This window comes from Myotis yumanensis, unplaced genomic scaffold (genome assembly GCF_028538775.1).
Source record: "Myotis yumanensis isolate MYYU_CA2020_CCGP unplaced genomic scaffold, mMyoYum1.0.hap1 SCAF_12, whole genome shotgun sequence".
NCBI lineage: Eukaryota > Metazoa > Chordata > Mammalia > Chiroptera > Vespertilionidae > Myotis > Myotis yumanensis.
The window spans coordinates 11,938,966-11,963,687 of NW_027223763.1; the positions used below are offsets into that span (position 1 = coordinate 11,938,966).

A 24,722-nucleotide genomic window follows, 5' to 3' on the forward strand; every position below is an offset into this window, starting at 1 on the left:
CCACATGAGCTGGGCTACGATGCAACAGCCAGGAACACCTGGCCAGGTTCACCCATGCATCATGACCACTACATATTCCTTTTTTTTTTTTTTTAATTTATAGGTAGGTCGACTAGGAGAAATAAGTTAGCACAATCATTTGAATTGGTTGTCTACACACTGGACAGGGCTTATTTCTTTTTTAAAGCTTTTTGCACATGTAAAGCATGCCATAAGATGTCCTGTTTTGCCATGGACGATGCAACCATTTTTAGGTCGGCCTTGGCAAATCACACAAGGTTCGATGGCATTATTGGGAAAATTAGAATCCACACATTCTTTGTCTTGTGTTTCTTCCCTCTCATACTCTTTGACATCTTCTTGGCTGCTATAAATGATGCTACCAGAAGTCGATGGCTGAGAATAGTCCTCACTTTCTTGGGATAGGGAAGCTTGTGTGATCTTTTCATTTTCCTCAACACAGGATTCTTGGGAATCACTCACTGTACTTCTTTTACAATCAGGGACATCAAAGCCCTCTTCTACTTGTGTTGGGTTTTCTAGTTTGGTTTTCTCAGGCACGCTTCCTTTTTCTTTCCCTTTGTCTTCAGGAAGCCAATTCTCCTAAAGGGCCCAACATCTGTTGCAATGTGATGGCAGGGGAGGATTCATTTGATTGCACGAAGTACACTTCCAATAATCAGCTAAGGAGATTTCAGGATCATCTTCAAATGAGTCTGTATCACTCTCCCCTGCATGATACACAGTAACTTGATATACCTCATCATCTTCATCTGAGAGTTCTTGTCCTTCTTCACTGAGGTTATAATCTTCTGAATTGAAAGACTCAACTTCAAATTCTACACTGAATCGATCTGAAACTGAATGTTGATCCAACTAATCACCTGATTGTTCACTTACACCAGCATCAAGATCCGGATTGGATGAAGTCCCTGTTGATGCATCGCCCCACTTCCCTCCTTTTCCCCACTCCGTTGGGAGGAATGAGCTTTCCTACTGACATATCCAGTAAAGCTGATAAGGCATGATGAGCAATGCTCGGACTCCATGACTTTGTTCAACCCTATACATCCCACCCATAGGAGAAGGGGCTTATGTGAGGGAAGCTGAGCCATCTCTGACAGATCCGAGGCTTGGGTATGTACAGTGCTTGGGGACTTGGTTTTTCCATGATGTCCCCCAAATTCTAATTCCTGATGAAAGGCAAAAGAGGGGATGCCCAGCTGTTCCCTCAGGTGTGGATATTCCCAAAAATGGTCAGACGGATGTGAAGGGCAGTTTCCCCGCTTCAGTGGCCAGCATAGTCTTACTAAGTCCTTGTGGTTCTCAGAATCTTCAGATCCTTATCTCACTATGAGGTCTCTTCACATTACCTTTCCGATGTCATCCCTCGCCACTCCCCTAGTCCTCTCCCTCCAACCCATGTGAGCACATTCTCTAGAGAACAGCACAACTACTCCACTCTCTGGTTTCTGGAATCATTCCAAACTTCCCTCCTCTTTTTTGCAATCATGAAGTTCCTTTGGCTAAAGCACCCGTCCTATTCACTCTCACTACCAATTCCATAGGCTCTGCTAGAAGGACATCTTCTCCATGATGTAGCTCTAGAATACATCCCTCCCTCTTCTCTAGGCATGGGGTACTTTAGGGGTGCGGGCCCTTGATTTATACCAGGTGGTGTCTTTTTTCGTCACTGTACGTGAGCATATTCCTTTCAGCCCTGTGAAAATGTGAAATCCACGAAGGCAGGAACATTGTCCAATGTGTCTGTGATTTCTCATAGCACTCAACACAGACTTAAAAGTTCGGGAATTAAGAAAATCTTTGAATTGAAGTAAATTTTGCAAAGTGGGTCTGAGTCAAGCCTCATGAAAATATATGCAGGGATCTTATATGCCCATTTCCGCTCTTCGTTTGTAGAGAGCCCTATCCATGTATGGCCTGAGGGGCGTATAGCAGTAGGGTGCTTTGCTGGGCACTGGGGTGGGAAAGATACAGGGATAAATTAGATATAGTTCTTGGTTTTAAGGAGGTTACATTTAGCAGGATAGATAAGTTTTTAAGGAATAACTGATGGATTTATGCACGTGCACGCGCGCACACACACACACACACACACACACATATATATATATTTCAGAGAGAGAGAGAGAGAGAGAGAGAGAGAGAGGGAAACATCAATGATGAGAGAGAATCATTGCCTCCTGTATGCCCCACATTGGGGATCGAGCCTGCAATCTGGGCATGTGCCCTGACCAGGAATCGAACCGTGACCTCCTGAGTCATAGGTTGATGCCCAACCACTGAGCTACACTGGTTGGGCAGCAATAATGGATGTTTTAATCAGATTCTTAGACAACAGAGGTTGTACTCTGATGACACTGTAGATGTCATCCATTCACCAAATAGGGATGAAAGACAGTTAAGTGAATAGAACTTTGGAAGGCAAATAATTAATGAAGGAAGACATTCCAGGGAGAGGGAGGAGACAGAACCTTTGTGGGAAGGGAAGGGTGTTTGGGGGACAGTGTGAGTACGGGCAGAGTGGAGAATGCAAAGAGGGATGAGTCTGGGGAAGTGGCTCAGTGGAGGGTGAGACAGAGCATCCTAGAGGTCAGGCAACTGGCACTGGGCAGTGCTTGGTGGTCTGATTTAACTCTTAATTTGAGCACATAGATAAGTGGATACGGAGGAAGAAGCTAAATAATAGTGCATAGAATTGTTTTAGGGAGCATGGTGAGGAAAAGTTACTTACTTCCTCCCTCTCTCCCTCCTTCCCTCTCTCTCTCCCTCCCTCCTTCCATCATTATTTTCTGTGAACTAATTATATGTCAGCATTATGCTAAGTTTTTAAAGACACAGAGATGAGCAAGGCACACGTTTTGAATCCCGCTTCCTCAGCCCCTAACAAAGCGTGCAGTCGGATGATAGGTCCAGACAAGGAAAGGATACAGACTCTGGACAGGGACAAGTCTATGCCACATGAAAGCACAGCGGGTTTTAGAGCAGAGAAGGGGGCCCCTTTATGTCAGGACTGGGGATGGCGAGCCAGGAATTCCTGTGGGAGGAAGGATGTTTGGATTGATTACAACAGAAATTAACAGGAGCCCCTGGTCTCCTGTTAAAAGGGGAAGAAAGCTACTTCGGGGGCAGACACAGTCTGTGGAAGGGATGTAAGTGGGCGAGGGCATGGGGTCTTAGGGAGCGGCAGGCATTGTGCCTGGAGCCCTGGGCACATGGCAAACAGAAGCACAAGATGAGGTGACATAAGCGAGCGTGGTTTTGTCAGATAATTAGATTAACAGCTAGGGTGGCTGGGCCTTTTATTGCTTTTGTAGAAACGAGAGGACTACTCGGGAGGGAGAGCGTGCAGAGCCTTGCCATCCAAGGGTATCCTTTAAGCCCAAAGCATCAGCAATCGCTGGCAGCTCGTTAGAAATGCGGAACCTTAGGCCCCACTCCAGACCCACTGAGGCTCGACAAGCAGTGTTTCTGAGCACAGACTCCGGGGTTGGAATCTGGCTCTGCCATCTGCAGGGGGTACACCTCTGTTTCTCTCACCTGTCTTCTCTGGATGTCAATATCCTCAGCAATAAAGCTGAGAAGGTCAGTGGATTCTGTTGACATTTTCAGCTATAAGGGGTGTGTGTGTGTGTGTGTGTGTGTGTGTGTGAATGTGTGAGTGTGTGTGTGTGAATGTGTGAGTGTGTGTGTGTGTTTAATTCTAGGGGATACGGGTGGAAGAGCTGCTCATTTTTAAAACCAGCTAACGCATGTCTGTTGCCTGGATGACCCACTGTTTGGAATTGTGCCCTCAAGCCTGTGGCTAAAGGAAAAGGTCATTAGGAACCACAGACATGCACCTGAAGGCAGATTAGCAGGGGAAACCAGGTCAGACCCTCGGCACTCAGCACTCTGCCGAGCTGGGGTTTCAGGGAGCGGGGCAGAGAATAGGAGCTCTTCTGTCGCCTCCCACCAATAACCTTCCCTCCTTCTTAAGGAAAGAAAGACAAAAAGGAGCAGGAGTAGATCCAGGGGCACACAATTCTACAAGGTTTACCTGCCTATGGGGTAAGGATTACCGAGAGAGAGAGAGAGAGAGAGAGAGAGAGAGAGAGAGAACTAAAGCACAAATGTCTGAAATGAAGAGAGAGAAGACCCAGCTGTCTGGTCGAATGGCACACTAGAGCTGCATCACATTTTCCAAACAGCTTCCCCAACAGGCCTAGGTAAAGGCTGCAAAAGTGTATCTAAACAGGCTCCCAACTACCCGGTAAGAGAGAATGGTGGTTATAAAGCCAAATCCTGGCCTGACTCTGCAGAGACAGGGTGAGCCTGGAGAAGCCCTGTCCTCACTTCTGAACTGGTGCCCACAGAGAAGAGTGAGCCCTGGACAGTGTGGCTCAGTTGGATGCACCATCCCATGCACCAAGAGGTCGCCAGTTCGATTCTGGGTCAGGGCACACGCTCAGGTTGCAGGTTTGATCTCCAATAGGGGGCATGTAGGAGGCAGACGATTAATATCTCTCTCTCTGTCTCTCTCTCTGTCTCTCTCATCAGTAAAAACATGACCTTAAAAAAAAAGGAGTGGGAGAGAACTGGGACGAGGGAGCACTGGGCCAAGGAGACCTCTCAGCTCTGGGCAGAGGCTGCCTCCTGGCATCTGCGCATAAGTTTTCCAGGCAAGATTGCCAGAGAGGAATGAGGCTCCAGAGAAAATACAGCGACACACATGGCAGGAAGGGGCAGAGGACGGGAGGGAGCGAGGAGAACGGACTTCTAATACCAGCTTCCTTTCTACTTGCCTTATGACCTTGGAAAGTCTCTTCTCTAACTCCTGTTTCCCTATTTGTGGACATTAATAATGGCCACTCACTGAGCAATAACTATGAATTAGACATTGTCCATTTACTAAGCATTTACCATAAAGATAGAGTGTCTTATGGGTTTAAAGGTCATCTCTATGCTGTTGACTCAGAGATTTCTGTCTCCAGCTGAGACCTCTGCTTTGCATTCCACTTTTGGACCCCAAAGCCCATTTTCCATCTCCACTTGGTGATTAGTAGTCACCTTGAACTTATACTCATAACAGAACTTGGGATCTCCCTCACCTCAACCCTAACCCTCCTACAGCACCTACCTCCAGACTCAGCAAATGGTAAAGCCATTCACCCCAGTGTTCAGACAGAACAATTTACAATCATCATCAATTTCTATTTATCACCTCCCATATCCAGCAACACATTTTATCAAAACTACGCCCTACATATATCCGGAATTGGACTGTTTCTCACATTTACTCCCCTAGCCCCCTTGGTCCAAGCCACTTACCAAGTCTTGCCTCGATGAGAATAACAGTACCCTTGACTGCCCCTATGTCAATTGGCCACAAGCAGCCAGAGCAATGCCGCTGAAAGTAGGTTAGAAGACCCATCCTGTTGAATGCAGGTTAGATCATGTGGTTCCTGTGCTCAGAATCCTCCAGTGACTTCTCATCTCACTCAGAGTAAAACCCAAAGTCCTCATCATTCTATTAAACCCCCTAACCCTCCCCTCCACAGTCTTCCTCTTCTCAAGTCTGCCTCCAGCTCCCTCTCCTGGCTCCCCTCCAGCCACGGGAGGTCTCCTGCTAGTGTTGAACCCTGGGCGCCTCCTTGCACTCCTGCCACAGGGCACTGCCCTTGCTCATCCCCCCGCCTGGAACGACCTCTCCCCTGCTGAAAGCACCTGCTCAAATGCCCCCTTCTCAGAGAAGCCTGCCCTGACCCTGTCTGGGTAATAACAATGCCGCTGCCACCCAGCTTAGCGCTAGCTGTGCTCGGTGCTCTTTCCGGCATTGACCATTACCTGACAAGTTGTATGTATATTTACCTGGTTGTATACTAAGATGAAATCTTTTTTTTCCTTCTTTTTAAATATATTTTTATTGTTGATAGTATCATAGATATTTCCCATCCCCTCCTCTTTACTCCCCTCCACCCAACCTCTACCCTAGAGGTCTTCACTACCCTATTGCCCCTGTCCATGGGCTATGAATATAAGTTTTTTGGTTTATCTCTTCTCGTCCCCCCAACCCCTCATCACAATGATGGAGGTTTTCTATACCTGAGTTGTCCAAGAGGTAGCCACTAGTCACACGTAGCTATGGAGCACTTAAAATGTGACTGGGGACCTGAATGATTACTTTTGTTTAATTCTAATTAAGTTACATTTCAGCAGCCACATGTGGCTAATGGCTGCTATGTCAGACACTGCAGATGTAATGTCTCCCTAGAATTTCAATGTGATCAGGGCAGAGATTTTGCCTATTTTTTTCACTGCTGTGTCCCCAAGGCCTAGAAAAGTGCCCGGCTGCTCAATAAATACCTGTTGAGCGGGTAAATACAGGAATATGCTAGGAGCTTCCCAGGCATTAGCTCATTCCATCTGAACAACAGGCGTGTGTGCGGGGCAGACGCTATTTTCGTTCTGTGCTGCCGAAGAACGCCAGGTAGTCTGCACCCCGTGACCAACATCTCCCCATTCAGGATGAGTGAATCCTGGGGATCTAATGTACAGCATGGTGAATACAATGAGCAACAGCCTATTATACATTTGAAAGGTAGTAAGATCTTACATGTCAGCATCATAAAATATGGCATGTGAGGTGATGGAGGTGTTAATTTCATCATGGGAGTCATTTCCTACTATGTACGTGCATTCAACCATCACACTGTACACCTTAAACTTACATAATGTTATGTGTCAAGCATATCTCAATAAAGCTGGAAAAATGATAGGGAGACCACGCTACTAGTCGGAGGTAGACAAGATCGAAGCTCAGGATGTGCAATGACATTCAGACACTGCTTTGTTAGAGCTGGACTACAGACTCTCTGAGATTCTGTGGTTTCCTGAGAACTTTCTCCCATGTCAGCCAATGGCATCACATACTTTAAGCACCAACTGGATTGATGGATCTTTACATAAAGCCCCTTGGCAATCCCTCAGAAGCCATGATGCTCAGGTAGAAGGAGGGCAGCCCACCCTCCAGCCCAGATCATCTCTTCCTCTTTCCCAGCCCCGCCCATGGCTCACCAGTATCCGGGTCGCAGAGCTGCTCACAGGCGTCTGTCGTCCTCTGTCCGCAGAGGTCCCTCACCCACGGGGAGGTGGCGTTGACCTGGTAATACAGGGACAGCTTGGCTGGGTTTAGCCAGTCGGAGATGTCCAGGTAGCTCCCTTCGCTCACCACAAAGCTGCTCCCTGTGGGCGAATAGAGAAAGACAGCTACTTTCTCCCTGATTTTAGGTGCAGGTGTGTCTCACTGCTGATGCTGCCACCAGTAACACAGAAGTACATACAAGTCACACACACACACCCCCACACACACCCAAAGTCGCCTGTTCTCACTGTCTACATGCATGTACATAGTCTACACGCATTTACAATGCACCCTCATGGTGTCAGTAGCCAGTGGAGACAAAGACAAGTGAGGCATGAGAGACAGTTCAACTTAGTGATTAAGTCAGGCCCTGCGACTGAGCGAGACCTGGGTTCAAATCCTGAGCTCACCCTGGCCAGCCACTGAGTTTGGGTGAGTCACTCAATGACTCTGGGCCTTGTTTACTTCACCTGTCAATGGGAATTTTAATGGGACATACCCCAAAGGGTTACTGTGAGAATGAAATAAAATAATGTAGATAAAGTGCTCAGCCAGTACCTGACTTGTCCTAGTAAAGAATGATGCAATATTAAAATCTGAAAGAAAACGAAAGTGCATGTCCCCATCAACCTAGCCATGTCCTCTGGAACAGGATTCCCTGATGTCCACTAGGGCCAGGTGGGAGAGACCAGTTGAGCATAAGGGAAATAGCATAGCTTCTTTTTTTTTGCAGGTCTAATTAAGCAAGTTTATTTTATATATATAAAAGGCTAAGTTGACTTGGGCGTGTGTGATACATATAAAGCTCTCGCTGGCGCCAATTGCACACGTGTGTTTTGATCTGTCATTGTCGATCGTGAATTTGGTTGACACTTCTATTATAGAGAAAGGATGAATAGCGATATTAAAATATTTCTTCTAATTAATTTCCTTTCAATGTGCATGAATCTGTGCACCGGGACACTAGTGATAATATAAATAAGGTAATTTGCAGTTCTGAAATTATAGTTAATATCATTATAGCTCTATATGTATATACGTTTTTAAAATTTTGTTTTATTGCTTAAAGTATTACAAAGAATATTACATATGTCTCCTTTTTTCCCCCCTTGACATTCCCCCAGATTCCCCTACCCCCCAGTGTCTTGTGTCCATTGGTTATGCTTATATGCATGCATACAAGTCCTTCGGTTGATCTCTTACCCCCCCCCCCCACCCTCCCCGGCCTTCCCACTGTAGTTTGACAGTCTGTTTGATGCTGCTCTGTCTCTGTATCTATTTTTGTTCATCAGTTTATAATGGTCTTTATTATCCATAAATGAGTGAGATCATGTGGTATTTTTCTTTCACTGACTGGCTTATTTCACTTAGCATAATGCTCTCCAGTTCCATCCATGCTGTTGCAAATGGTAAGAATTCCTTCTTTTTTACAGCAACATATTATTCCATTGTGTAGATGTACCACAGTTTTCTAGTCCATTCATCTGCTGATGGGCACTTAGGCTGTTTCCAAATCTTAGCTAAGCATAGCTTCTTGGCATGGCTTTTGTTGCTGCTGTTTGTTTGGTTTTCTATTAGAGAGAGAAATTCAAAGAAATCTCGAGCACCTCTAAAAAAAAGCAGCACCTGTGCAGCAAAAACACCTCAATGCTGGGAAACAATAGGGAGGTGGAGTTTGGGGTGAACTGGACACTGCAGGTTTTATTGAAAGGGATCAACTGCTCCCCAGCTCAGCCAGCTCTGGCCAAATGGGGGAAGGCCAGCGAGCAGACTGTCAGTTTCTTCAGGAGAGTCTGGAAAATCAGATTTTTATGGTAAGCAACCAATTTTTAAACAAGGCTTAAATTTGTTATTGAAAGCAATTTATGCTCCAAAATGTTCCCCTTTAACACATATGTATGCATATATACTACATATATGCATGCATGTTTATATATGCACATGTATATGGATTACATACATACATGTGCATACATACATTCTTTGCGGTTCAAGGAACAGACATCCATCAGGATGGCTGCATAGAGGGCGTAAATGGTAGTGCCTGAATTTTGCAGTATACCAAAGGTAAAATTTTATAGGGGAAACAAAGGTTCAAATAGGACCAGACTCCACCAACCTGGATTTGGAGAGCTCTTCTAGATTCATGCAGATCTAGGGATCTCAGCGCAGGAGATCTTAAATAGTTTCATAATTAACATGACTCAGCTTCTCTCCCTGCATTTTCTTCTCTCTCCCTCACTCTCTACCAACAAAATCTTTCCATGTATATAATGCAAATTTCCAAAGAAAGGACTCAGTTAATAGGCATCAGATGGGTTTGAGAGCAACCTCTCTGCCAGGTCATATGAGACCCTGCTTGTTGACCAATGGTTGGGCTCCTCTCAGCTCTGCTATGGTCCAATGGGCAATGGCCAGAGGCGGGATCACATCAGACCTTACTTGGCTGCCCTGAAGATCTAAGATGCCCTGAGAAGGATAAGGGTACAGCAGGCAATGTAATCTTTTCTAAGTCACACAAATGTTGTGGCCAATATTATCCCATAGAATAAGCCCAGTAGACAATGGGATTTTGGGTGAGGAAGAAAGAGGAGTCTACGGAAAAAGCAAAAGGAGTAAGTAGATAGCATCAGGCTCCGAGATAAGAAAATGGCTGTATTTGAAGTTGGACTTAAAGTCTTTGGCAGCTGAACAGAAAAGTAGAAGTCTGCTGGATCCCATATTTCAAATCTCTGGCAAGGGAAGATATGCAAATCTATCCGCAAAGCCATATTTCCCCCTTTGGAACTGAGCCGAAACATGGCACGCGGGTCCTCATATGAGGCACCGAACATCACAACTGACTACAGATTTTTCTTTTGAAAAGCACAGTCGTGCTGCTTAAAAGGATAATTTTTGTATTTATTCTCACTAAAGACTGAGGGATGGATATTGAATTCTGTCCCAGGGCTGCATTTGGCTAATCAATCACTTCAGGAAAGCTAAGGAGCAGGGATAAAGAGAAAGGAGTCAGCAAGACGTGCATTCAGATCTTCACTCTGCTGTTTACCAGCTCTGCAAACGTGGGCAAGAAAACAAACCCTCAGTCGTCTCATATGAAAGTGTGAATTGCGACTCTCTCTGCACAGGGTTAACATAAAGATTAAGTGAGACAATGTGTTTCTCTCAGGTCCAATTCCCCAGGAACCAGACTCAAAGGCAGAGCCTGGCACGCAGGAGGCTGAGGAGGTGTGCCCTTGTAAAGGGATGAGCAAAGTGGGATTGCACAAGAGAGAGAAGTCGAATTGTCATATAGCTGCAGCAAAGACCTCAGCTCATCTCTTAGGGGGCCGGGAGCTGGGGTGGTCCTTCAGAGTTTTCCTGAATTAGGACAAGAACATCAGGTCATTGCGCCTCAGCATTAGCCAGTCACAGGCTGTGGGCTATTCCTGGGGAAGAGACGTAAACTTGGGTGAAGTGGTCCCTTTTGATGGGTGACATTTCTCCGAGAAAGACTTGGAGCGAGGAGTCAGCCACCAACAATCCTGGCAGCTGGGAAAGGAGTGCCTGTGTTCTAACAAGAGATGTGGACACAGCAAATCTCCATACAAGATGCACAATATGTGAAGTCCCTGGCACACAGTGAAATCTCAACTCACGGGAGCTATTTTGACTACTATTTGGATCTCTTACAAATTTGAAAGCTCTAAATGCAATGCCAGTTAATAGATCTCTCTCCAATCTGAGGAATGTGTGTCTCTTTGGAAGGGACTAACTCAAACACAGTTTTATCCTTGACTTCTTCTGAAAGATGTTACAAGGTCTATGGTTGCTTTAATGGCAGCAGGAGTCACTATCCTTGGAAGACCCTCTCTGCTCCAGTCCCTGGGGTGAATGTGTTATGTATGCATTCTGCTTTCTAATCTTTCTGAGAGCCTTGTAAGATTAAAATTTCCCCATTTTACAAATGACAACAGGAGGTTCAGAGAGCAATGGTTTTAGCCAAATTTGTACGAAGAGTTAGTGGCCAAAATAGAAACCGCAGCATCAGAGCTGGGACCCGCCCATTATTCCAGGCTGTCATAAGAATCAGGGGCTTTGGTTGGATTCTCTGGCCCTCTGTGGTCCTCCCACCCTCTGTGCATCCCTCATCAGTGTGCATCCTGTCGCGTGGGAGGGCTTTTGCTTTCTCTGATAGACTGTGATTTCCTACAAGGACGAGGTCATGAGTTATTCATGAGCCCTTATCAATCAAGCCCTCAGTAAAATGGCTGGCGCATATGGGAAGTTTAGTGCGTGTCTGCGGAGTGAATTAATGAAATCAAAGTTCCACGCTTGACTGGAGGGAACTTCAACTCCCTCTATCATGGGATTGTGAGGCAGGAATGCCTCCAACACTGATCTCAAAGGTTAAGTCTTTCCATCCTGTGAGAGCCAGAATACAAAATTAGACCTTTAGAGCCTCCCCAGTTCCAACCCAAAACTCGAACTTCACTATCGTGTGTCCTGAGCTCCGGTTCGCTCCATGGGCTTGTGATGTGGGTGGTTCAGGTGGAGATGCTGGGGGACTCAGTGCGACGAGGCCAGGCCATATGGCATAGAGATAGCACATCAGGTAGTGAAAGGAGGAAACTGTGCAAATGCAGTCAGCAAGGCTTAATTCATGTGTCCATTCAACCGTTTACTAATCCCCTTGTTGCATAAGGAATAGACAGAGAATGAGAAATAGCCTGGCTCCATCAAGAACATGATGGACTACCAAGGGTGTGGGCATTAATGGCTGCAATACAACCTAGAGTGTGGTAAGAACTGCCTGAAAAGAATAGGCTTGTCTTGGATCTAAGAGAAGGAAAAAGGGGTGTCAGAGACCAGTTTGAAATGTTGGTCTTGAAGCCAGACATTGAAGGACACGAAGAAGAATGACGAGTGAGGCAAAATTGAGGTGGCATTTATATGTTAAGTCTCGCCTTCTGAGTTGGCTCATACTGTTCTTAATCACTCTAATATTTAGACAGTATTCCACTCAACCTGTAGTTATATATGCCATATTATAGATTCATTCATTCACTCATACATATATTCTCCATTTAACAAAAAGAAGACCTACTATGTGCTAGTTCCTGTCCCAGGATCTGGATGTATGTCCATTGAGAACTTGAAGTTCAAGAAGGGAGTTTGGGATGCCAAATCTAAGGCAAAACCATGAACACAAATGCATTATTCCATGTGTCTCACACTTCTCTAGTTTTCCAGTGGACCCCTGTTTTATTTCCTTGGCTTTAGGTAAAAAGTGCCCCACCTTTTCTGGGTACTGAGATTCTTCTTTGTGCTCAAATCAATCTCCCCAGAGAGTAAAGACTCTGGAATGAAACTTTGCCAAAATCTCAACTTCAAAATGTCATGTTTCCTTATTTTTAAATATATCTATTTCCCACCCTCCCCACGGACTTGTGGGAATATACATCACCTAATTAGCCAAATGGATTTTCAGTTCAGCCCAATCATTTCCTTATCTACATCTGAAGCTCGGCGTTGCTCAGGGGACTGCGCGGGCACGGAGGTCCTCATTAACTCTGATCTCCAATTACACTGATTATAAGCCTGCTTCTGTGATTGTGCAGCACAGATCTGGGGTAAGCTGGGAGCTCAGGCCACTCCGTAGTGTTCTATGAAAACCCAGAGGCACATCAGTCCCCAAAGAAACAGAAGGTTACAGACGAGAACTAAAAATACTACCGATGGAGGTATCACCAGCCAAGACTGTCCAGAGAGCCAGATGGCAGGTGCAAGGCCCCTTCGTTACATCTTGAATCACGACACAGACCCCTGAGGACTATGGACAGAAGGTTTCAAAGAGTTTCTGGACACAGAGCTGAATGGGGAGCAGAGGGGTTAAAGGTTACACCCATGGCTGAAAGATGCTTTTCACGATGAAGCTCAGGGAACTGTTCTGGCCCCAAGTACACCTCCCTCTTTTCTTTCTCTTTCTCTGGGTGCAAAATAATTAAAGATTTCCTATCTTCTGTTACATTGTGTGTCCCCCAGAACCCATCAATCAGTGCCTTGAACCTGGTAGATATGTCTTTCCAGGGGACAGGGTGAAGAACAAACTGTGACAACACAGAAATGAGGAGACCATCTGCCTTCCACCCCACACACCCATGGAGAATACTCTTTCCTCTCTCCCTGGTCCACAGAGCCCTAGGTCAGGCTTGAGTACATCCAACCGCCTGCTATCGACCGGGAGCTACCAAAGGAGTGAGCACTGACCTCTGTAAACATGGGGGAGAAGCTAGAGTGTGAGGATTTGTGAGTGGGAAGAGGCTACCTGGATGGTTGGGAACGCTCAGTCTCTAGGGCAGGGGTAGGGAACCTTTTTACTACCAAGGGCCATTTGGATATTAATAACATCATTTACAGGCCACACAAAATTATCAGCTTAAAAATTAGCCTGCTATATTTGGTCAAACATTTAATTAACTCACTCATAATGCCTTGGCAGGGCCAGACCAAATGATTTTATGGGCCTTATGTGGCCCGAGGGCCAGACGTTCCCCACCCCTGCTCTAGCGTCATGGGGTGGAGTGTCTCTAAGTCTTCAGTCACTTACCTCTGTGCCTTTACCTCCTGATCGACTTCCAGCTCTCTTCCCTTCTGCCATTTTATTTGCCTTTTACCTGGATCAACGTTAACTATTCCTCTGTACTGTTTCTGCCTGTTATGGACTGACTTGTGTCCATCCCAAAATTCATGTGTTGAAGTCCTTACCCCCAGGACCTCAGAATGCGCTGCATTTGGAAATAGGGTCATTCATGAGGAAAATGAGGTTAAGTGAAGTCATCCTGGTGTTTCTACTCCAATATGACTGGTGTCCTTATAATAAAAGGAAATTAAGGTGCAGACACACAGAGGAAAGACCAAGTGCAGATACAGGGAGACACCAACCCTCTGCAAGTCCAGTAGAGAGCTCCTCAGAAGAAACCAGCCCTGCCAACATCTTGATTTTGAACCTTCAGCCTCTGGAACTGGGAGGAGATAGATTTCTGTTGGGTAAGCCTCCCAGTGTGCGCTCCTTTTTTATGACAGCCCTAGCGAACCAATACACCACCTGTCATATTGGACAGCTATCCCTTACCCCTGCCACTTTCTCCATTTATTAACCTTTATTTGTGTCAAGGATCCCCATGGATCACTTCTCAGAATAAAGTTTCCAAATGTAGAAAACATAATGGCTAGTATCTGAACCAATAACTGGAATACAGTTCTACCCATGGATCCCTCAGGGCTACCATGGAGCCCAGGATACAAATGCTAGTCTGAGCTAAGCTATTTCCATCCATCCCACAGGCGACCAGTCTGCCGAGTGACCTGGTTCCAAACCTGTCCAGCATCCCTGGATGCGAGAGGGTGGGGCAGCAAGTTCATGATGAATATGCGGTCCTGGTAAAGTGTGTGACTGAGGTGCAAATGACAAAGAGGAGAAGACTAAGAAAACCCGGAGACATTCCAGGGGCCATTTTAAAGAGGGTCAGCTTCTTCCTTTTCGTTTATTACATGGAAACAGTTTTTTTTAAAGCTCTGAAGAATAGATCAGAATTTGAATCTTTAAGAGTGTTAGAAAAATTTGATTTCATCTCACCCAGAGTTTCTTAACCTTTTTTCTTTCCAACTAAGGAGTCTTTTTAGACTTTTTCTTTCTCCAATCACCTGCCATCCATAAAATGTAATGTATACCCATTCATGTACTATTTTGCTGTACATGAAAGGAGTATAGTGCTTGTACCCCCCGCCCCAAGTCAATTTTCATGTCTTTTAAGTATTGTTGTCCACACTGAGAATGAATGCTCTAGTGAGAGATAATCAGAGGGTTAAGGAAGGAGAGGGACGTGTCCAAGATCCCCCTGGGATTAGTGAGATAACTAAACTAGAACCTAGACTTTCTGACCCCCGACCTCTTAATGCTGTGAGGGAGGTGAAGATCAGAGAGGTGAACTGACTTTCCCAAGGCAACAGGACTGGACCAGAACTCAAGCCCAGTGACTTCCAGCCCAGGGCTTGTCCCAGGATTTCAGGCTGACAAACAATAGATCCCGAGCCTGGCTGGTGTTGCTCAGTGGTTGAGCCTCAAGCTATGAACCAGAAGGTCACGGTTTGACTCCTGGTCAGGGCACATGCCTGTGTTGTAGGCTTGATCCCCAGTGGGGGAGAAGGGGCGCGCGGGAGGCAGCTGATCAATGATTCCCTCTCATCATTGATGTTTCTATCTCTCTCTTCCTCTCCCACCCTCTCTAAAATCAATAAAAAATATGTTTTAAAAAAGAATAGCTGTTGTGAGCTGTCGGGAACCTAGAGCTCCTTCACTGGGAGTGTGACATGGTAAGACCCTTGAGAGGCCCAGGGCATGGAACACAGAGGAACTCATCACTAAGTATCTCTACAACAGAAGACTGGAGAGAGGGACAGGCCATCCGTTTTTTGAATGTCCTGTGTTAGAAAAATAGTGATTTGCAAATGAAGCTGTATGGAAGCCTCATTTCTTCTCCCCAAAAGAAGGTTTCCTAGAGTGTCAGACCCACATCTATTGCAGGCGATGTAGGCAATTGTTATGTTTCTACCATTTCCCGTCACCCCACCTGGAACCATGATCAAAGACTGACTACCACCAACTGCCGCAGAACTCCCCACGCCTTACGAATCCCTGGTTCTGCTTCAAAGTTCAGTGAGCGGTGTTTGAGTCTGGACAAAAGAGGTTTGAAGTATTAAAATTTCAACAAATTATTTTTCTCCCCAGGAATATAACAATGTGGTAGCAAGGTAGGCAGCGGGGTTGGGGGCGGGGTGAGAACAAAGTCCTGAAATGTTTCTCATTCTAGTTTAAGTGTGGTTAAAGGAAGGCATCCATGTACATTTCACTTCAGATTCTTTCTTTTAACTTTCTTTATTACTTCATTGGGAACTTATGTATCAGGCCCAGTTTCACTGTTGATTTTCCTTTGATCAAAGATCAGTAATTCTTTTTTTTTTTTTTTTTTTTTTTTTTGTTAATCCTCACCCAAGGATATCTTCCATTTTTTTTTTTTTTTTTTTTTTTTTTTTTTTTTTAGAGAGAGTGGAAGGAGGGGGAGAGACAGAGAGAGGGAGAAACATTGATGTGAGAGAGACACATCAACTGGTTGCCTCCCACACATGCCCTGACTGGGGCCAGGGATACAGCCTGCAACTGATGTGCCCTTGACTGAAATCTAAACCGCAATCCTTCAGTCCATGGGCCGACGCTCTATTTACTGAGCCAAACTGGCCAGGGCAAAGATCAGTAATTCTTGAATAAAAACAGTGGACAGCTGCCCCCAAACCTCAGAGGTCCTTTAGCTCTAACTGGCTCTAAGAATGAAAAACTTTCCTCTCTGTCTGCTGCCAAGTGAGACAGGGGCTTAGATGGGAGGTAGCAAGCCGGATTCTGGCATTAAATAAGCCTGGATTAGATCCCAGCCCAATCACCGAGGATCTCTGTGACCCTGAAACGAATCACTTGACCTTGGCAAGCCTCCATTTCCTTATCTGCACAATGGAAATACTTCAGAGATACTATAACTGTTAAATAAAATGCATGGGATTGCCTACAGACAGGACGGTGCCTGGCTAAGGCTGCTGTGTCCCAAGGGACACTATTCCAGGGGATGAAATTTACACAGCAGACAATGCATTCTACGTATCATTGTACGTATAGCTATATATGTCCTCCGTGTGATTGCGTATTCCATATATGTATACATATTTCGATAATTGTATGCGTCTATGCATAGATGCATACATATATATATACACACATAAGCTCAGATAATTCTATGAATAATTGTATCCAATGTGACTGGTGCCTTCTGGAGTTGTGCAACATGGTGATCCTAGCTGGGACACAGTAAGACAATAGGCCCATTTAAAGAAACACAAACACTGCCGAGACCAGTTTGGCTCAGTGGATAGAGCGTCGGCCTGCGGTCTGAAAGGTCGCAGGTTCGATTCCGGTCAAGGGCATGTACCTTGGTTGCGGGCACATCCCCAGCAGGAGATGTGCAGGAGGCAGCTGGTCGATGTTTCTCTCTCATCGATGTTTCTAGCTCTCTATCTCTCTCCCTTCCTCTCTGTAAAAAATCAATAAAATATATTTAAAAAAAAAAAAGAAACACAAACACAAAAAACTACCATCCCCCTGCCTAACCCAGTATGCTCGGTCCCCCTATGCTGACTCACGGCTTATCCCAGCAGCATCTCCTGTCAATTTCACAAGGTCCAGGGTGAGTGGGGAAGGGCAGGGATGAGGGATACTACTTTAAGATGTGCTACGGGCGTGAGGTAGCGCTGTAGAGGCCCTAGGAGAATGCCTGGCGAATGAGTGTGTAATGAGCATACACAGCGTGTGGCTAAGACAGGACTGGCTGGTGGGGCTAACGAATGAACGGACCGTGTGACTTTCCAGATCCACCAACTAAATTGCGTCCCCTGCCCCGTTCCCTCTTCTCTGGGTCCACCCTCTTCTATAAAACATACACTAATTTTTACCTTTTCTAAAATATCTGCACAAACATCAGGCAAAGCCAGCTCACAACTAAACTGTGTCCCCTGCCCTGTTCCCTCTTCTCAGGGTCCACCCTCTTCTATAAAACATACACTAATTGTTACCTTTTCTAAAATATCTGCACAAACATCAGGCAAAGCCAGCTCACAACACTGAAGTGAGCCCTAAGAATAAACCAGTTAGCAATGCCTCTCGGATCTGTTTCATGAATATATTATGGGTTCCATATCAATGGACCAAATTAGGCCCAGGCACCTGCCTGCTTCTGTGTCTCTCATTGTCAGTATATGTGTGTGCGTGTGTGCATGTGTGCATGTGTGTGCGTGCGTGTGTGTGTTCCTTTCTCTCTAGATCTCTAGCCTCCTCTTCTCTTTTGTCCAGAAATAAATTAGGTGGGAAAAACAGACCTTGGAATGGGCAGGCCTGGATTCAAAAAGCGCCCTTCCCACTTATTATATCTAAATGACCTTGAGAAATGCTTACTATTTCTTTTCTCTGCTTCCCCATTTAAAAGAGAATGAATACTACTTAACTTGCTGCATTTGCATTGAAGATTTTCTTTAATTACATTTATTGGGGGTGACATTGGTCAAGTGCATTGAATATTAAAGGTGACTGTGTGAGCACCTGGCTTATTGGATGTACTGACCAAATGGGTGTTTTTCTTTTTATTGCTGCTGTTAATCTAATTGACCCTAGAAATAACTCTGGAGGGCAGGTGTTACTTTTATTCCTATTTTATAGAAAAGGAAGTTCAGGAAGGTTAAAGGTGCATGTCTCAAATTGCTCAGCTGGGAACTTGATGAGTCCAAATAAGAACTCAGTCTGCCTGCCTCAGAGTCGTGTGTGTGTGTGTGTGTGTGTGTGTCTGTGTGCGTATGTGTGTGTGTGTGTGTGTGTGGCGTGTGTCTATATTCATCTCTGGTTACTTCTCTAAGTACTCAGCTTCTCATGGTGGCTGGAACATAAATCAGATCATGGTAAGAGCGTGTGACATAGAGAGAGAGAAATGGCAGGGGGAAGGTGACATAATATTGTAATTCAATACTTAATGTCTCCAAAGACAAGTAATACATCCTCCTGACATTTCCAGAAGATATTTTCTGGAAACTGGACAATAATTCAAATTAATGCTAAGCCTAAATCTAATTGTTTTATGATGCTACCAAGGCCTATGTGCGGCAAAGCTTCCAAAAATCTGAGGTTTCAAGTTAGAGTGATGGAATAGATTTCAATGCCTGGCGCAGATGAGAACAGCTGCCTAAGTGTTATAATATTGGTACCTGGAGCAACGTAACAAGAGAGATTCGCAGCTCAGCCAAGGTGTAGCGTTCGTGGCAATCAGCCCTTCAGCAGCCAAACCCTACCATGGATTCTGGGAAAGGTAAGGGGAGAAAGGTAAGATTTTCGAGGCCCAAATGAAGGTCTTGAAGCATAAACAGGACACAGAAGGGCTGAGATCCACGTTTCTTTTATGAGATGTGAAGGATGAATTTTTTCATTCTGTTCTCAGAGGAGTTGGTGGGGCGTGGCTTGCAGACACCAGGCTCTGGAACCCCAATCCTGCCACTTACGAGCTGACGGACTTTATGCCTATTACTTGTGGGCTTTGGGACTCCCCTTCAATAAAGTGGGGACAATAATGCCTACCCCTTACTCCTGTGCACCAAGGCACATGGAGATGGCTGATGAGGAAAGCACAGCACATGACCCAGGAATATATAGGATCTCCTCTCAGGTTTCAAACACACCAATAGCAAACCAGGATGTGTGTGTGTGTGTGTGTGTGTGTGTGTGTGTGTGTGTACGTGTTGGCTTGGAGAAGGAAGGGTGGTAGTATCAATGAAATAATGTTCCTTGCAAATAAAATGGAATATGTGATGTTTCTGAGATAGAAAATATGCTGGGTTCTGTTTTCAGTTCGAACTACCAGTATACAACATAATGTTAACTGAACTGGGGGATACACAGACCCTTTAGCATATATTTATATGTTTGCTTTCAAACTTGATTGACCTTTTTGGGGTGCTAAGTATCTGAAAGAGCGCAGAGGCTAAAACCCACACCATGATTTTGTGAATCCCAACCAAAGTCCATGGTGCAGTTTTACCATTTACACAATGGGAATGGGCAGTAGCAGAGGCCACATGAAAACCCAGACATAAACTAACAGGATTTTGCTTTTGCAAATAATCCGTCAATGTTCTATATGTTTGTTGTTATTAAATTCATTTAGATGATGAGGCCCCTTTGTCTTTTTTAGAGAAAGAGAGTCTAGTACAGCGTTTAAGAGCAGAAATATGGAGCCAGGTAGCCGGTATTTATGTTCTAACCCTGCCACAAACTAACCGAGTGATAATGATCCAGGGAAAGGGGCCTTGGTTTCTCAGCTATAAAACTGTGGGTAATAATCTCAGCAATGCAGGAGGCAATGTATGTAAATTAAATTTCTGTTGTTTCAAATTACTCACTTTCAACGTAAATGAGGTAATATATATAAAGTGTTTAAAACAGTACCTGGCACATAATAAATGCTTAATAAGTGTTATTTATTCTTAGACTATTTCTACCTACACATACGTGAGAATACTATTGTGAAATACAAGGGCATCCTGTCTCGTTCAAATACAATTTGGCAAAAACAACAAACACAATAACTGAGATTCCTGCTTAAACGACGTATTAGCTTGGGATATAACAGTGTAAACAAAAGCTCCTTCTGTGACTCGTTCCTGTCTTCTAATTGCCTGCTCCTGCTCTGGCCCTCAGCCAGGCATCAGTCGTTAGCCACTCCACGGATACGTACACGTCAGATGTGTACGTATAGAAACAGGCACACACAGCGCCTGTTGCTTCTCGTGGCTGCAAAGAAATGACATTAAAAGTGAGTGATTTGAAACAAGTGAAATTTAATTAAAAACAAAATTAAAAGTTGTTCCAAGCCCGGTGCTTCAGCCAGCAAGACTCAGAGGAAATTAGGAAGAACTGCTAATAGCTGGATCCAATTCAAGAGCCTCTATGAAGAGAGAGTGAGGAAGAAAGTCGCATTCTCTTTAGATGAAACAATTAAAGATCTCTTCTGAGAAATACCTGCCAACAGTATCCCAGGGCCAAAAGGAGCGTGGTTTGCTGGTGGGTTGCTTCTCTGACTTTCTCATTTCCGTGATGGGAAAGTGCCCTGAGATCCCCCCAAGTGTGGCATCTTCTATGGCAACAGAGAAGGACAGGGATTTTGAAAAAACAGACTTAAATGAGTGGAAGGTGGGGATGAATTCCTTAATAAAAAGAAAACCAATTGTCACTCACTGTCTGAAACTCTAACTTACCTTTGAAATTTCAAATAATCAGGCTGCTAAGAAAAATTCTAATCCCTCTCAGATTATGGACCTCAAATAATGAGCCAGCAAGTGTCAGCTGAGAATTGGGGACTGGGTGCCAGGATGACTATATCATTTGGCCAGAGCGCAAAGGTGATAGGAGATTGTCAAAGATAAGGCTAAAATATATTCTGGCTCTCACGTTCTACAATTTACAAAATTTTGCCAAGCTGCCTACTATGCTATGTGCCTACACTATGCCCCCTACTGGGGATAGAGCCACACTCTTCCTCCTCCACCATTTAAAAAATAGATATTTTTATTGATTTCAGAGAGGAAGGGAGAGGGAGAGAGAGAGACGGAAACAACAATGATAAGAGAGAATCACTAATTGGCTGATTCCTGCACACCCCCCCGGGGATCTAGTCTGCAACCGGGGCATGTGCCCTGATCGGGAAGCGTACAATGACATCCCAGTTCCTAGGTCAATGCTCAACCACTGAGCCACACCAGCTGGGCCTCATCTGCCATTTTTAATTGATCCTATATTTCGGATGCGACACCAACTCTGGGCCTCCGTTCATGACTCTGCTTTTATGGCAGGTCCCCTGCCCAAATGTTGATGCTGCATTTGAGTTTTTGCAGAAAATGGCCACACTCAGAGTCTTCCGGCTCACAGGTCAATCAGCACCTGTGTGGGGCCGGGGACAGACCACTTTCTCCATCCCCCAACCTGGCCCGAATACTGCAGTGAGACATCACCTGAAATATTATTCGAATGACTCTGACCCTCAGGAGAGCAGCCTTACAGAACGAAGTGGCAGCCGGTACTAACAGTTTTCATCCAGGCAGGATTTGTAAAGGTCCTAATCCCGCATGTTCCTCAAAGTTGTTTGCATTTTTATTTTCTTTTTTTTTTCTACAAACACAGCCAAGAGTTAGGCATCTGAGTCGACTGCACATAAGAAAGCTGGTGCGTGAGCAGAATAGTAATAACAGCTAGCCCTTGAGTGTTTACCATGGGCCAGGCTCCCGCACTGACCACAACGGAGTCTTCACAGTCAGCCTGGTTTGGAGTGTGTTAGCATCCCTGTGTTGCAGAAGACTGAGCTGCATCACGGGGAAGGTGGAGTTAGGGTTTACGCCCGTGTATTCTGGTGTTGGCTTTCATGCTCATCACCCCACACTTCACTGCTGGGTAAAAGTGTTTTTATTTTTATGTTTAGAGTCACCAACCTCTCAGGTAGAGGTTGTCTCTGCCCCCTTCCCCTTCTCTGCCCCTCCTTACATTTAGTTGCTAAACTGCCTTGGTTCTAGCTCTACAGGAATGCCCTTAAGCTCATTCCCACTTCCAATGCCCTTGTTCAGACATTATCATATAGACTAAATGTAACAGCCCCCCCCCCCTTAGGCTCCCTGCCTTGTTCCCTTAAACTCACCTTCTACGCTGTGCTGGTTCAGTCCACTAATCTGTATAAAACCGTGAATGTGTACCGGATATTTCACAGGAACAAGACAGGTACACTCTCTGCCCTGCAGGCTTAAAGGAGCATTAGCAGGCGCTATTGTTTATGAGCACTGACGAGTGCCAAGCGCTGGCCAAGTGTGTCCTAGACAGTCATTCAGTTGCCCTTTGAGGTGGTTTATTGTTATCATGCCATTTCACAGAGGAGCAGACTGAGGCTTAGAGGTGAAATAACTAGCTCAGTGCTACACAGCTAGGAAATGTCCAAGCTAGGTATTGAACCCAAAGAGTGTGGTTCTACAGCTGAGACTCTTAGACATGGAATAAGTCATTTTATTTTATTATTATAATATTTTAAAACATATTTTTATTGATTTCAGAGATGAAGGGAGAGCGAGAGAGAGAGAAACATCAATGATGACAGAGAATCACTCCTACATGCCCTGTACTGGGGATCGAGCCTGCAACCCAGGCATGTGCCCTGACCAGGAATCAAACTGTGACCTCCTGGTTCATAGGTTGATGCTCAACCAGTGAGCCACACCAGCCTGGTGGAATAAGTCATTTTAAATGAACCGAGTGCCCAAAGGAAAAGTCTAGGACCACTTAACAGGAAAGCCTAACTTAGACGATGAGGGCGACAATGACAACCACGCCAATGAAAACTAACATTACTGAGGGCTTCCAGTTTGCCAAACATCCTACTAAATATTTGACAAATATCTCAATCATTGTTCCTAAGAGGGAGGTGCCAGTACGCCCGCTGTACAGATTAAGAAACAAGCCAGAATGGTTAAGTAACATCAAACGGCTGTGAATTCATAGCCTGATCTTTTAATTAACATCTTGCATTGCTTTTAGCACAAGCAACTGTGTCCCCTAAACCAGCGGTCGCCATCTGGTGGTCCATGGACCGCTGGTGGTCCGTGAGGTCCGAAAGGTTGGCGACCACTGGTTTAAGGAAACCTTTGGAGCAGCGGTCACCAACCGGTGGTCTGTGGACCACTAGTGGTCCGTGAGGTCCAAAAGGTTGGAGACCACTGGTTTAAGGAAACCTTTGGAGCAGCGGTCACCAACCGGTGGTCTGTGGACCACTAGTGGTCCGTGAGGTCCGAAAGGTTGGTGACCGCTGCCCTAAACTCTCTTGTTTAAAATTTTCCAGTGGTTTCATGAGCTCCAACCACCTCCACAATAAAAGCCCAACACTAAGATGCCTGCTCTTCCTGTCCGGAGGCTCCCCCCTTTGTCCTGTCCCGGCCACATGTAGCCCCAGATGTTCCGGGTGCTGCTCCTATTCCAGCTTTGATTGTGCTATTTCCTGTGCCAGGAAGATGCGCCTTCTTATCCTCACTCTTATCTCCAACAGAGCAAACACTCTCACGCCCAATCCCTGCCCATCCAGTTTCTTCCAAGGGGACAAACCCTCTTGCCCTAGAGCTTTGCCCAGGTGTGTGCAGTGGGGAATACTCCAGGCCTCCCTGGCAGCCTTGCTGACTTGTCTGTGCGTCCCACCTGGTCCAGATTATGCTCTGTCTTCTATTGTAGTCCTGCTTGATAGCTACACTGTCATTTAAAATAACATGCATGATCCCCTTGAGGGCACAATCAGCACTTTCTGGGTGCCTGTTATGGTGCATTTTCATGTCACTCTCTAGTCATCCTCATTGCCACCCTGTGACTCAGGGGCTAAGAGCTGTACTTGTATAGATGGTGAAATTGATGGTTCGGAGGAGTGAGGTGACTCACCTCAGCTGCATAGTTAGAAGTGGAGGGATGCAGATCTGAACCTGAGGTTTCCAGATTCCACTGATTTCAGAGAGGAAGGGAGCGGGAGAGATAGAAACATCAATGATGAGAGAGAATCCATTTCCCAATTCTAAATCTCACTCTGCTTTAAGGCTGACTGTGTGTGAGTTTGTCCTAGAATATGAGTCCGGACACTCAGCAAGTCATCAGAAAAGACTAAATGAATGGATTCACCAAGAAAGCCCAAATGGGAATTGGGGTTAAAGCAGAGGAGGAGTTCAGGGGTGTCCAGGCTTCAGGAGTGATTCAGGCTGAGGGTAAGATACCCAGGTCTTCAGCAGAGTCTCAGAACGTCGCCAACAGTTGCCAAAAGGCCCAGGGCTGTGCAGCTGCAGATCTATTTCGTTTAGGTTATCCAGGGAGCGGCCAGGGAGGAAGGCCAAACAGCAAGATTCTGCTGGGTACCAGAGTCAGGATTCGAGGTGGGCAGAGAAGTGG

General features: G+C 45.4%; 1 protein-coding gene and 1 pseudogene across 3 annotated transcripts in view; both read right to left on the reverse strand.

Annotated features, from left to right (window-relative positions):
- The window catches only part of ASTN2 (astrotactin 2), a 759,574-nt gene that overhangs the window by 423,091 nt on the left and 311,761 nt on the right, over nt 1-24,722 (reverse strand). For all 3 annotated transcript variants that reach the window (XM_070430790.1, XM_070430789.1, XM_070430788.1), the window contains one exon: nt 7,078-7,245. In XM_070430790.1, the coding sequence (XP_070286891.1) occupies nt 7,078-7,245 (168 nt within the window). The remainder of the gene's footprint in view (nt 1-7,077; nt 7,246-24,722) is intronic.
- Nucleotides 72-3,627, reverse strand: LOC139020892 (E3 ubiquitin-protein ligase Mdm2 pseudogene; annotated as a pseudogene).